This window comes from Brassica napus, chromosome A9 (assembly GCF_020379485.1).
Source record: "Brassica napus cultivar Da-Ae chromosome A9, Da-Ae, whole genome shotgun sequence".
Classification (NCBI taxonomy): Eukaryota; Viridiplantae; Streptophyta; class Magnoliopsida; order Brassicales; family Brassicaceae; genus Brassica; species Brassica napus.
The window spans coordinates 13,160,794-13,173,059 of record NC_063442.1 but is presented as its reverse complement, the minus strand read 5'-3'; the positions used below and the strand labels follow the sequence as shown (position 1 = coordinate 13,173,059).

Below are 12,266 nucleotides of genomic sequence, written 5' to 3'. Positions count from 1 at the left end.
AAGCGGATATCTAAAAATTTGTTAGGCTATGAATAACACAGCCTATCAGTTGCAACCTGCCTGCAAAAGATAAGAATCTATTGTTCCAAATCTGCCTGCAAAAATAAATTTTAAATTTGAATGATTAGAAAATCGCTTATTGAATCAAATCTCCTTAACAAGATGATTCTACCAAATTAGAAAATAGCTTATAGTAAATTTTAGATTACGTTTTGTCTGATTTATAACTTAAACTTTAAGGTTGCAGTCCATTTATTTTTACTTTTTTATAACAACTAAGACATACGTATGCGAACATGAAAAACATAGTTAAAAAGATGATCATCTGTTATTAACTAAAAATGCTTATGCTATTAACGGAGTTTGGTGCTGTTAGGGCATCATCAACGGAGAGAGACTCCATTCAAACAATAAATTGTAATAATTTTAATATTTTTTGATCTTTGACTTGATTAGTATTGTCACTATTAACGGCAAACGTTCCACATTTGCATATGGTAATTGTTGTAGTTTTACAACAATCACAAAAATACTATGTACTGTTTCATATAACTTTATACCATTCCATTTTTAAAAAAAAATCAAAATCTAGTTTGTGTCATAACAAGAGAGAAAAATAAATTGGTGGAAGGAGACAACGAAGTTTAGTCATGTTTAATTAATCCTAAAATTTACTTGAAAATAGGATTTGTGTTTTCTGTAACTGTTAAAGAGTTATCTAAAAAGGAAAACTTGATTCGATCAACTATGGAAAATGTACATTTTATTGATGATAAAATCAAGAGTAAACAATGAATACATAGGGTGTCAAAGAACAAGAAAGTATGGATTTATTGAAACTATATTTTAGCTATCGAGAGAATCGGATCTCTTTTTCTTGACTTTTCCTTCTTCTTTTATAGATAAATGGAGCTGTATCGTCACGGCGTGATCTCCATCATGGATCACATGTCTTTATGGTAGTCTTTAATACTTTTGACTCCTTTACATTTCAGCGAGCTCGATGTATGAGACTCTCTCAGCCCGGGGTGAGTCTTGACCTACACGGGCTTTTGGTTCATATTTTGGGTTTTGATGATGCTTGAACTGGCTTTACTACGTTCGGTTTGAAATCTCGGACCAGGTCTGGAGCGGAAACCCGGCTCCGAATAAGTTGTTTGTTGTTCTTTTTAGTTCTTTAGAATTTGTGTACCTTAGAGTAGCTTTCATTTTATTATGCATCTCTATTAAGTCTTGCTGCATATTTTGTGACTGAACTTTACCAATTCCATCAATGTTCTTGAATCCATATAAATATATAGAGAAATGAGATTATTTAACAAAAGCCCAAAATTAATTTCACAAAGGCCCAAAATAGTATACAAAGTTACAAAGCAAACATCTGAATTCAAAATAAACAAAGATGTTCATGGTTCATATATCACTCATAAGCATTTGAAATTGGTTATATAACCAGAAGTGGAAAAAAGAAATCAATAAGACTCAGGAATCAGATTGAAACTCTGATCTTATTCTTTGGTTAGAATATTGTTCTTAAAATGATTTGATCAAGCGATATAGTAGATGGAGTTAGGGAGCTTGAAGGTTCTCTTGGGAACTGGACAACCTGCGAAGCTGTTCCATTGTGCACCCATCACTCCCCAAACTCTGTATCCAAGACTTGTAAGCCATGTCCTCACATCTGCTTTGTATTGGGTCACACTCTTCTTCTCTTCCTCTTCTCCCCTGCAATTATTCGGGTTCACAATATTACATTTTTTGAAAGATCGAATTATATATGTTATTGCTCATATATTTATATGTGGGTCAGGACATAATTATAACCTAGCTATAAATAGTAATATATACCTGAGAAGGAGGTTAGACCAGCTGTGGTAACCGGCTTCAATAAGGTTCTCGACTGTGGCGGATCTGAGGTACTCCTTGCGAGAAGAAACCAAAAAGATCTTGAAACCCCTCTCTCTGATCTCATGGAACAGCTTCACCATGTTTGGAACAGCTGGTGCCTTTCCCCAACTCTGCCATTCCTCGAACTTGGTCGTGTTTAGTTGCTCACCACTGATTCAAATCGATGTAAACATTTCAATCCCGGTTCTAGTATACCAAAACCAAACCAGACAAGAAAAAATCCTAGAGGTGCAAACACAATCCTAACTAAACCGAAATTGAACCGGAATTCAAGCCAACTTTGCACTGTATCTACCGGTTCCATTAAACCGAAACGGAATCAGTTTTTGTGTAACCGAGATGATTTAAACCAAATAATTAATTGATTCATAAACAGAACTATTATTTTCAACAAACAGAACTAGTTATATGCTTATATCGAATAAATATAACATTTGCTTAAACCAAACGAATCAAAAGCCAACAAAATATTGATTCTAAGCAAATCAAATTAAAATCTACAGAAATTTATTATATAAAACAACTCATATTTAATTTTTTAAATTATTTCATTCAGTTATTACTATTTATAGAAAATCGATCCAAAAACCAAACTAATACTTTGTCAAACCGAACCGAACAGAACCTAATCTATATGGTCAATTCAATTTTGTTACCCGAAACAGCCGTTGCTCTTGTGGTAAGGGATGGTGGAGAGAAGAGTGTCATCAATGTCAAAGATCCAAGCATCCATGCCATCACATTTCTTCTTCTCGCAACAAGTTTTTCCGAGGTAGAGGATGGCTGCATCAACGGCTCTCTCCACGTCATCATCGTACTGAGATGAAGTCATGTACTGTTGGACGAACCACACGCACTCCTGTGGCACCACCGTGAAGTCTCTGATGTTGTGAAGCTCCACATTAACTCTCCAGCTCTCGCAGTATCCGTTTAGGTTTGGTCCTTTCAGTGAGGCGACGCCGTTCTGGCTGGTGGTTGTGGTTGGCTTGAGTCCCTTAAACTGGTTTAGGATGTTCCAGTCACGAGCTGAGACCATTCCGATGAAGAGGAATGCGAGGGTTAGAGAGAGCACCAAAGATCTAGCCATGTTGTTGATGAAGAAGGTTTTACTTGTGTTTGGCGATCTGTGTGCAGTATGGTAATGTGAATATATAGAATATGTGAAAGTATACAGGTCAACATAACAACAAAATAATGAATTAATATACTTTAAGATTTACAAGAAGATTACTAGATTGCCAGTGCGCGTTTATATATAACTCCTCCAATGACTAAGTTTGTTTTCCTACATGTGAAGATGAAGTGTCATTAAATATTGATGTTTATTTTCACCTAATTTTTTTTTTACGAGATGTTACCGACTTACCGTTAAACTTTCAAATCAAACTTCTCACTAATTTTTCTTTTGTAAAGATGATTCTAATCTTGTGTGTTAGTTTGTCTATCGAGTTATTATTAGTTTCATGTACATGTGATCATATAACATGTGCACCATATATACGCAGTATGTATAGAATATTTTTCGGGATGAATGTGAACTACAGCACATTTACATAGATGATATAATAACTCTATACATATATAATAGAGTCGGAGGAAAGTGGGCACCATGTCTTGATGTGAAATAGGCAACTTGAAGAAATAAGGTGAGAAACATCTACTCCAGCTCATGCAATTTAATATAATCAACCGTCCTGGTCCTCTGCATAAATGTGTGCTTAGCTAATAGACATTCAGGATATGATCAAAAAAGTTTGAATAAATAAATATATGCATACACAAGCAACTACATTTTTTTGTAGCCAAATTGATTTAGACGATGACCATTAAAAGATAATGTCTTACCATGACACCACACATACTTGTTCGGTTGTTCCCACTTTTCATCGTAATCTCGTTAAATTAATTTGATATAAAGCTGGAACAAGTTTACCTTCAAACCATGATTAATTAATAATCATTATTAAAAATAATTATATAAGTATCTTTTAAATATATATATTTATGGAATTCAAAACAACTTCACATGGCAGAACAATATTTTTGCACTAGAAGATTTGTTAAATATTTCATCTCTGGTGTCTAATTATAGTGAGCTGTTATGAAAGGGCATTATGCTTCATCTCTACATTTTTAAAAAGAAATGTCAGACATTGTGTAATTAAACCATTTCTATTGTAGTGATGTAAAAAACTAAATCATAATTAACATACGTGTTCTAGTCTCTTACAAAAATTAAAAAATCTTATGAAAAGGTTTGAAAAACACCTAATACAAAAATGCCTAAACCAGCTTTTTATTGTTTGTCTTTCTTTTTGTTAATCACATTGATTATCTTTTAACCATGTTTTGGTTTTATAGACCGGTCTATGGTTAATAGTCTCATCCTCCCACATGCAGTCCTGTCGGATAGTCATGATAAAAATTGGTATACAAAAATTCATTTTACACTATTTGGTTTATGTTCCATTTTCTTATAGATACTTTTTTCTCTTGCAAGTTGTAATAAGCATGTGTGATTGAGTATGTTCTTCGGATAATCAAATCATATATTCATTTTTAGCATTTTCCCTTCAATAATCTATAGGTATCTTAGTTTTTGGAACATATTGAGTCGAATAATAGATTTGAACAAATCTTTGTGTGTGTGTGTGTTAAATAAATCTTGTAGATATATGTATCTTGCACGTCTTTAAGCTAATCACTGAATACCTGCAGAATTCGTTTACATTACATCCTTAACAGCATTCCACACGTTCTAATTTTTTTTCCTTTGCTTAATATGGTTATTTGTTTATTTGTACAAAATCAAATTCTTGACAACTCATTCAGTTCTTGCTCAGTCTAGATCGACACACTATATATCGGCAGTAGAGATGCTTCTCAAGATCTATTTGTTCAATAATATAATCATTGATATTTATCCGTCAGTTATTTTGGACATTTCCTTATAATAATCTTTTTTGACCAATTTAGAGCATCTCCAAAAAAAAACTTTATTTTGAAGTTTTCCAAACTCTATATTTGAAGTTTAAAGATGTTCTTATCCAAAAGCAAAATTTCAAACTCAATTTCAAAACTATTTGTATTTTATTATAAGGTCTTTATATTTGTCATAATCAATTTGAATTCATAAAACTTTTGTAAATACCTAGCACATATATAATCATATTATAACAATATTAATTAATAAAATATTATATTAAAATATAAATTTTAAATAAAATAACTTAATTAATATTAAACTTCAAGCAAAATACCATATTATTTCATAAAGTGATTTTCGTAATGCATACATGATCTACTAGTACATTTCGAAGTAAAAATGGTTCTCCTCGTTTTTAATGTGTAGATTAGAGATAAAAATTATTGAAATTAGGTGATATTAATACTTTTAAATACATTAGATCAAAACAAGAAAGTAAAAGAGAAACATAAAATATTGCTAAAAGACTAACTTTTACCGATGATATTGATACTCGTGAATGTATTCAATATGAACAAGAAAGAATTGTACGAAAAGACATCATCAACAACAACAATAACCATCTTCAGTTACACAAAACAAATTGGCAATATTTGAAAATTTCGAAGGTTCCGGATCAAACTTCCATGACTATTAGTATTGTTGTAATATTTAAATATGTGTAATTGTTATGTCTTCATTTAATTTTTTTAAAGTTTTTTGTTAAATTTCTTTTGTATATTTTTGTTATTTAAATCTATTTTAAAATATTTTAAATCTTCTTTTAAAGTTTTATTTAATTTTATGTGTAAATTTAAATTTTGTAAACAGAACTTAAAATATTTATGAGATATAATTTTTATAAGGATTAAAACAATAAACAAGAAAATATTTATGAATCATAAATGTGATGTGTAATTATAGGGACCAAAATGCAAATAAAAATCTGAAACTTCAAATTTGAAGTTTTGAGTAGTGAAACTTCAAATATAGAGTTTCACTTCTCAGAACTTCAAATTTAAAGTTTTGAAATTTTTTTTGGAGAGCAAAAAACTTCATATTTGAAGTTATAGAGTGTCTTTTGGAGATGCTCTTAGAATAAAAAATTTCGATACTAATTGATGTGCATCTTCAGTCATTGATGACTATGCTGCTCTCTCTCTCTCTCTTTGTGGCAAATTAATTGGCTTTCAGAGGTTTTATGTAGGGATGATTAGAAATACGAAATTCATTTTTTAAAATAAAAAGTATTGTCAAGTTATATTATGTTTACAAAATAAAAAGGTAAAAACTAAATAAAAAATAATAATTGTTACAAAAAAAGAATTTTAAATTTTTTTTTTAACGTCATCAGCAAAATACTAAATCCTAAACCTTAAACCCTTGGATAAATCCTAAACTCTAAATAAAAACACTAAACATTAAAACACTAAACCCTAAACCCAAAATTCTAAAACCTAAACTTTTGAGTGTTTTAGTGTTTAGTGTTTTTGATTTAGAATTTAGGATTTATCCAAGGGTTTAGGGTTTACCTAAGGATTTAGGATTTAGAATTTAGGGTTTAGGGATTAGGATTTAGGGTTTAGGATTTAGTGTTTTGCTGACGACGTTAAAAATATATTTTTTAAAAAATATTTTTTTTGTAACTACTACTATTTTTATTTTTTTTTATCTTTTTATTTTTAAAATATAATATAATTTGACAATATTTTGTTTACTCTTTTAAAAGATATCAAATATAAAATAACACAATCCTATTGGTTGGTGAACGTCTCTAGGTGAACCCAAGAATAGGTCTCTCTTAGATACTCCATCCGTTTCATTTTAATTATCGTTCTAGGTTTATGCATACAGATTAATAAAACATATGATTTTGTATATTTCTAAAATAAAATCACAATTACCAATACACCTACCATATTTCAACCTATAGAAAAATAAAATAGATAATCTTCTTAATAAATTTTGCATTGAAACACTAAAACGACACTTATTATGAGACAAAATTTTTTCGCTACAACGACATTTACATCAAAACGGAGGGAGTATTCATTATTTAGCAGAAATATTATTCTCTTTCGATCAAAAAAAGCAGAAATATTATTTTCTGTGTTTCACAAAGAGTGACACTTCGACATTTTTTACACATATTAAAAAACTGATTAAAATGCATTTATGTTTTCATTAATGTCATTTATTTAACCAATAACATTTTAGATAAATAAATTTATTCATAAAATCAATGTATTTTACAATTAACATTGAGTTAAAAATAAATATAAATCGAATTAAAATTATAGAATGATAGTTTTATGTAACACAAAAAATTCTGAAGTGACACTTGATACGAAACAAATAAAATATAATCTATGATGGGATTGAGAACTATTGAACATCAAGACATCACATCTAATCTCATATGCCACGTGAACTATTCCATAAAGAATGTCATTAAGTTTATATAAAATATAATTAATCAATCTTAGAAGTTTAGTTGAAAAATCAAACAAAAATAACTTTAGGTTTAGAGTAATTTCGTGTTTTTACATTTATGCTTTAGATATTTTTTAATAAATATTATATATTCATTTCATCCCAAAACGAACATCGGAAAGCTACAACTTCTAGTGTACTGGAAAACGGTGTAACCTAGGTTACAAGTGAAAAATCCAAAAAAAAACTACAACACAAATCAAAAGCATAGAAGATATAAGTCCTAGGAAAGAAAGCATAGAGGAAACTGAAGCTTCCTACTCCGGTTGGACACAATGTTCATCAGATCTTCGGGCTTCACTAGCTCAGGTTGTCCAATCCCAAACCGTTCTGTCACCATCAACCAGAGATCACGCACTGGAGGATCCCGCAGACATAAAATGCTGACATCGATGGAAGACGTCTTTTAACTTTAACCGTCGTTTACTGAGAAAAATATTCTTCGTTTCACAAGTTTGAAGCTTCACATATCTAAATCCCTACGAGCACATGAGCGAGGATTCCAGACCGACGAGAAACAAGTTACCAGAAACCGCTATCCTGGAAAACAGATCCGCCAACACCAAAACCCTCACGACAAACAGAGATCGATCTGAGCTCTGATGATTAACTAGCAGAAGTCGGTGGTCTCACTATCGTCCTCAGAACAGCGAGCACACACAGAATAACCGACGAGCCACTAGAGGAAACAGATCTTATAGTGGTCTATCGTGAATAGACCCGTCCGGTTAGCCACATGGAGAGAGATACCGCCATGACTCTTTAGAAAGTTAGTTAATCCGTCAAGTAGAGCATATTCCGAGTGAGGGTGACCCTAGCAACTCCAATAGAGCCACCGTATGTCGTTGAATCTCCACCCACAGTGACTACAAGATTATTGATTAGAGTAAATTAGGAGAGGGAGTGTGTTATTCAAACGCCACTCAAAAGCTTTTTTAAAAATTAGATGATTAAATTTAAGGTTTAACATTAGAACCGAGATTAGAGTTGAAATTTAGAATGTAGAGTAATTTTGTTTTTAATGTTATTTCAAGGTCCAATAAATATTATTTTTAATTTGTTTTTTCTTATGTGATATCATTGTGATAAAATGCAGATTACTAATATCAGTAGGACTTGTCCATATCAACCGAAATGTTGCACCGACTCGGTTCGGTTCAGTTCACGGGTGCTATTAAACATCGTGTAGTTGTCAAAACATGAAAACGTCACAAAGTTCTTCCATGGAAAACCAAAAGGTTCAGAAATACAGAATCACCTCTTCCCTCTCTAGGGCACGAAAGCGCGGGAAGCCAAAACAAAAATCTCAGTGATCCACCGATCATGCCGCACTGCAGGCAGATCCGTCTACTCCCTTGTGCTTTTGCGAATTAGGGTTCATCTCGCTCGAATCGAATTAGAAAAAAAGGAGAAATGGTCTGGAATTACCCAGAAATTTCCAAGGAAGATTTCACGAAGCTACTGAAAGGGTTTGTAGATTTGCTCATCCTCGCATCTGGGTTTCAATCTTCTGGCGTTCCCGCTCACTGGGACGCCGAGAATTGCAGGAAAGCTCTTCAATGGGGTCTCTTCTTCGAAAACGTTGGTTTCACTCTTAACTCTCCCTCTCAAAATCATCGCTTTCGTTTTGTTTATGGGAGAAAGGAATCCTTTTTTTTTGTTGTAGATGTTAAGAAGCATTAATAGTTCAGAGAGATTTGGGGAAACTGTTAGTGAGGTTGAGGAAGCTATATCAGAGATGAAATCGAACCCCTTGTTCCCAAAGGTTGCTGCTTTGGTTTTGGCTCATCTTTGATCATTGTTGAAGTGACAGGTGGGTTCTGACTTGCAGGGTATGGAGAATCTGTCGTCAGATACTCTCTCAAAGGGAAGAGAGTTTCTCCTAGAGCATTTGATGAATAACTCAACGTTGAAGGATACGCAACTCCAAGTTGTTCTGGTAGCAGCTGTGGAGTCCGGTGAGGGCATTATAGACGTAATTGATGGGAAGCTCAGTGAGAGGCAAGCTGTTGTGTCACGTGTATCAGAGCTTGAGACTGGTTTGAAGATCCTTTCCAAACAAGACAAGGACACAACTTTGTTGGGGTATGTACGGTTTTGAAGCCTTAGATATAGCATTTACTATTGTGGTCTTTGATGCCATTCTTTTTTTTCTTAGTGGAGTACAACAGCCTATTGAGCTTGTAACATGGAACAAATGGCAATCAAAAGGTTTGTCTTATTTTCTGAGTAAGAGAACTTTGAGATTGGTATCGGGAGCCAGCTTGATATTTTCTGCACCGAGAGCTCAGTGGGCAGAGGTGTTGAGAAGGCTGCACGTTTCAGCTGAGAACAAAGAGGATATATTCGTGGAAAAGATTGTAAGTCGAACTCAGTATATACCCATTTGGTTTCTTTTGTGTACTCTCAAGTTGAACTCTTGTGGTGGTATTGCTGAAGAGCAGGAGCTACTGTTACTAGGATGCGTAACAAGCAGATGGACTCATTTAATCGAAGGTATCATGTCAGTTTCTTACAAAACTGTCACCGTGTCAGAACAATACGAGGAGTTGTGTAAGCTACTTCTTCAAAAATCTAAAGGTTTAAAACAGAATGAGATCGCTTTGACTTCAAAGGTATTTTTTATGAACTACAACCATTTATTGACCTTTTTGCTATATGTAAACTAGGTTTTCTAACTTTCTTGGTTTCATCTTGAATAGGTTGAAGAGATTCTTGAGTATCTAACAGATATATTAAAGAATCGTTCTCATCACCTCTGGAAATTGCCTTCTGCCCTTACCGCAGCTGCAATTCCACCATGGTACAATTCATCATTGTGACATTAAATATAATCATAAGTCATTTACTATAATAAGTGAATGATGGTGTGTCACAGGTCACCACTTTTTGCTCTGTATTTTGGCGGAATGGAGAAACAGTTGAAACTAGACCTCTCAGCAACCAGGTTAAGTTTCTCTCCAAACATCAGTTTCGCATAAGTAAACAGAAGCTAGAAACCAAAATATATATACCTATCTCCTTGTCTTCTGCAGATGTTGTAGCTGCGATAAAGATCTAAAGGAGCATAAGGACTGTAAGTTACAGACAACTACATAGTAACTTAACCTTTCGTTTTACCTGTCCAGATCATTTTATCAACAACTATGCCTTAAATTATATAAACTTCCTGCGGGATATTTTATGCAATGACATTGATAGTATTGTGTTTACATGTTCTAGGTGAGCTCGCGGAAAGAGTCTGGTGCTTGTACGTATTCCATATTCTCTGCAGATGCCACCAAACAATTTAATGGGTCTTAAACCATACAATAGGGGTGGGCGTTCGGGTACCCGTTCGGGTTTGGATCGGGTATTTCGGATTTTCGGGTATTTCGGTATAGAGGTCTAGAACCCGTTCGGGTATTTCTGTACTTCGGGTCGGGTTCGGGTATTTTTAGTTCGGATTCGGTTATTTCGGATCGGGTTCGGATATTTAGATTTTGAAAAAAAAAATTAAAATTTTCATTTCTCAAGTTTGTTGTATTTAAAAATATAACTTTTAGTTAACTAATTTTCTATTTTTAATAGATTGAATGGTTAATAGATTTTGACATAACATTTTAAAACTAAAAAGACATTAATTTAGTTTTTTTTTACGTAAGTTTTTGTTAATTTTTAAAATAAAAAACTTGACATGCATTTTAAGTGATTAACAAATCATTTTTTCCGTAATTGTATGTATATCATATGAACTTAAAGTATGTGTAGTATCAATATAAATATTTTATATAAAATGAGAGATATAAACTAGAAATATAAAGTTAATTATACATATGTTCGGTTATCTTCGGATATCCATTCGGGTTCGGGTATTATCCGTTCGGGTTCGGGTATCCAATCTCTTCTTATTCAATACCCGTTCGGGTATTTTGCTACTTCGGTTCGGATTTCGGTTCGGGTTTTTCGGATCGGGTTCAGGTGCCACTTCGGATATCGGGTAAAGTGCTCACCCCTACCATACAAGAAGATCAGTTCATCATGATCATATTGATGCAGATATTTTTTGTGCCTTAGCTTGTAGATGAAAACAAAAAAAAAGTTTGATATGTATGCTTTCAATTTCAGTCACCATCTATTCAGTAAATGGATAAGTAACAGGAATGAATCGTTTTTTTCTTTCTGTAATTGAAGATATTTCCTTTGCTTTTATTTTTGGTTGTTATGAAAATTGAATTCTCTATGCTGTTGTTATCCATCGTTATCTTTTGGCCACGTTTCTTTACTTTTACGTCAGGTTAACAAGAAAGCACTTAACGCGTGGGGTCGCCTTTTAAGTTTTAGGTATAATCTTTCGTCTTTTTTTTTGGGGTATATTCTTTGTTTCTTTCTTTTGTATCGAATTAGGGTCAGTATCTATCCTACAAATCGTCATCGTTTATGCTTTTGGACGGTGTATACTAATCCAGTTGAAGTTTTTTTTTTTTAAACAGGCAAATCTCACTTTAACCGAATCTTTCCAGCAGTTTCAGACAGAACTGAAAACGAGTTCGCGTCAGATTGTATACTTTTTGATATAAAGGGTTTTTCAAAAGTGGAAAGTATTCATTCGTTGAGATTTTTCTGCGTCACCGTTGTCCGTTGGTATACAAAAGGTGGGTAATTTGATTTTCCACCCAAAAGTTTGACGGGTGATTATGACCCACATATTAGGCTTTGTGATGTGGAGCTGACACTAACCAAAATAATCAAACACATCTATTAACACAAACACTAAATATATAATTATAAAGTTCAAAATATAATACTACCAAAAAAGACAGATTTATAGCATAGTTTGTATTATGTAGTCGTCAGTCATGCTATCTTTCAGATCATAAGTATATTCAAGAAGAAAAATCAGATTCAAACTTAGTAATGT

General features: G+C 32.9%; 2 protein-coding genes across 4 annotated transcripts; one reads left to right on the top strand and one right to left on the bottom strand.

The window, feature by feature from the left end:
* Positions 1-1,311: 1,311 nt before the first annotated feature.
* Positions 1,312-3,195, bottom strand: LOC125577905 (acid phosphatase 1-like). 2 transcript variants are annotated; one of them, XM_048740009.1, is made up of 4 exons: positions 3,140-3,195; positions 2,565-3,032; positions 1,849-2,058; positions 1,312-1,725 (listed from the first exon to the last, which is right to left on the bottom strand). In XM_048740009.1, exons 2-4 carry the CDS (start codon positions 2,993-2,995, stop codon positions 1,548-1,550), a joined length of 819 nt encoding a protein of 272 aa, XP_048595966.1. In that variant the 5' UTR covers positions 2,996-3,032; positions 3,140-3,195; the 3' UTR covers positions 1,312-1,547. The 2 variants fall into 2 exon arrangements, with proteins under 2 accessions (XP_048595966.1, XP_048595965.1); XM_048740008.1 differs by lacking the exon at positions 3,140-3,195 and having other exon boundaries at positions 2,565-3,127.
* Positions 3,196-8,459: 5,264 nt separating this feature from the next.
* LOC106417759 lies at positions 8,460-12,116 on the top strand. Of its 2 annotated transcripts, XM_048740007.1 has the most exons (10): positions 8,460-8,947; positions 9,033-9,131; positions 9,198-9,451; positions 9,525-9,726; positions 9,811-9,981; positions 10,069-10,169; positions 10,245-10,313; positions 10,402-10,442; positions 10,589-10,671; positions 11,365-12,116. In XM_048740007.1, the coding sequence occupies exons 1-9, from the start codon at positions 8,780-8,782 to the stop codon at positions 10,657-10,659; spliced, it is 1,176 nt and encodes a 391-aa protein (XP_048595964.1). In that variant the 5' UTR covers positions 8,460-8,779; the 3' UTR covers positions 10,660-10,671; positions 11,365-12,116. The 2 variants fall into 2 exon arrangements, with proteins under 2 accessions (XP_048595964.1, XP_022565562.2); XM_022709841.2 differs by lacking the exons at positions 9,033-9,131; positions 11,365-12,116 and having other exon boundaries at positions 10,589-10,742.
* The last annotated feature ends 150 nt before the right edge of the window (positions 12,117-12,266 follow it).

Coding starts and splice junctions, on each gene's coding strand:
- LOC125577905 (XM_048740009.1), bottom strand. CDS start 2,995: ATGGCTAGATCTTTGGTGCTCTCTCTAACCCTCGCATTCCTCTTCATC. Junction 2,059..2,564: donor AAGAGCAACGGCTGTTTCGG/GTAACAAAATTG, acceptor GATTTGAATCAG/TGGTGAGCAACTAAACACGA. Junction 1,726..1,848: donor TGGTCTAACCTCCTTCTCAG/GTATATATTACT, acceptor GAATAATTGCAG/GGGAGAAGAGGAAGAGAAGA.
- LOC106417759 (XM_048740007.1), top strand. CDS start 8,780: ATGGTCTGGAATTACCCAGAAATTTCCAAGGAAGATTTCACGAAGCTA. Junction 9,132..9,197: donor CGAACCCCTTGTTCCCAAAG/GTTGCTGCTTTG, acceptor TCTGACTTGCAG/GGTATGGAGAATCTGTCGTC. Junction 10,170..10,244: donor GCAGCTGCAATTCCACCATG/GTACAATTCATC, acceptor GGTGTGTCACAG/GTCACCACTTTTTGCTCTGT.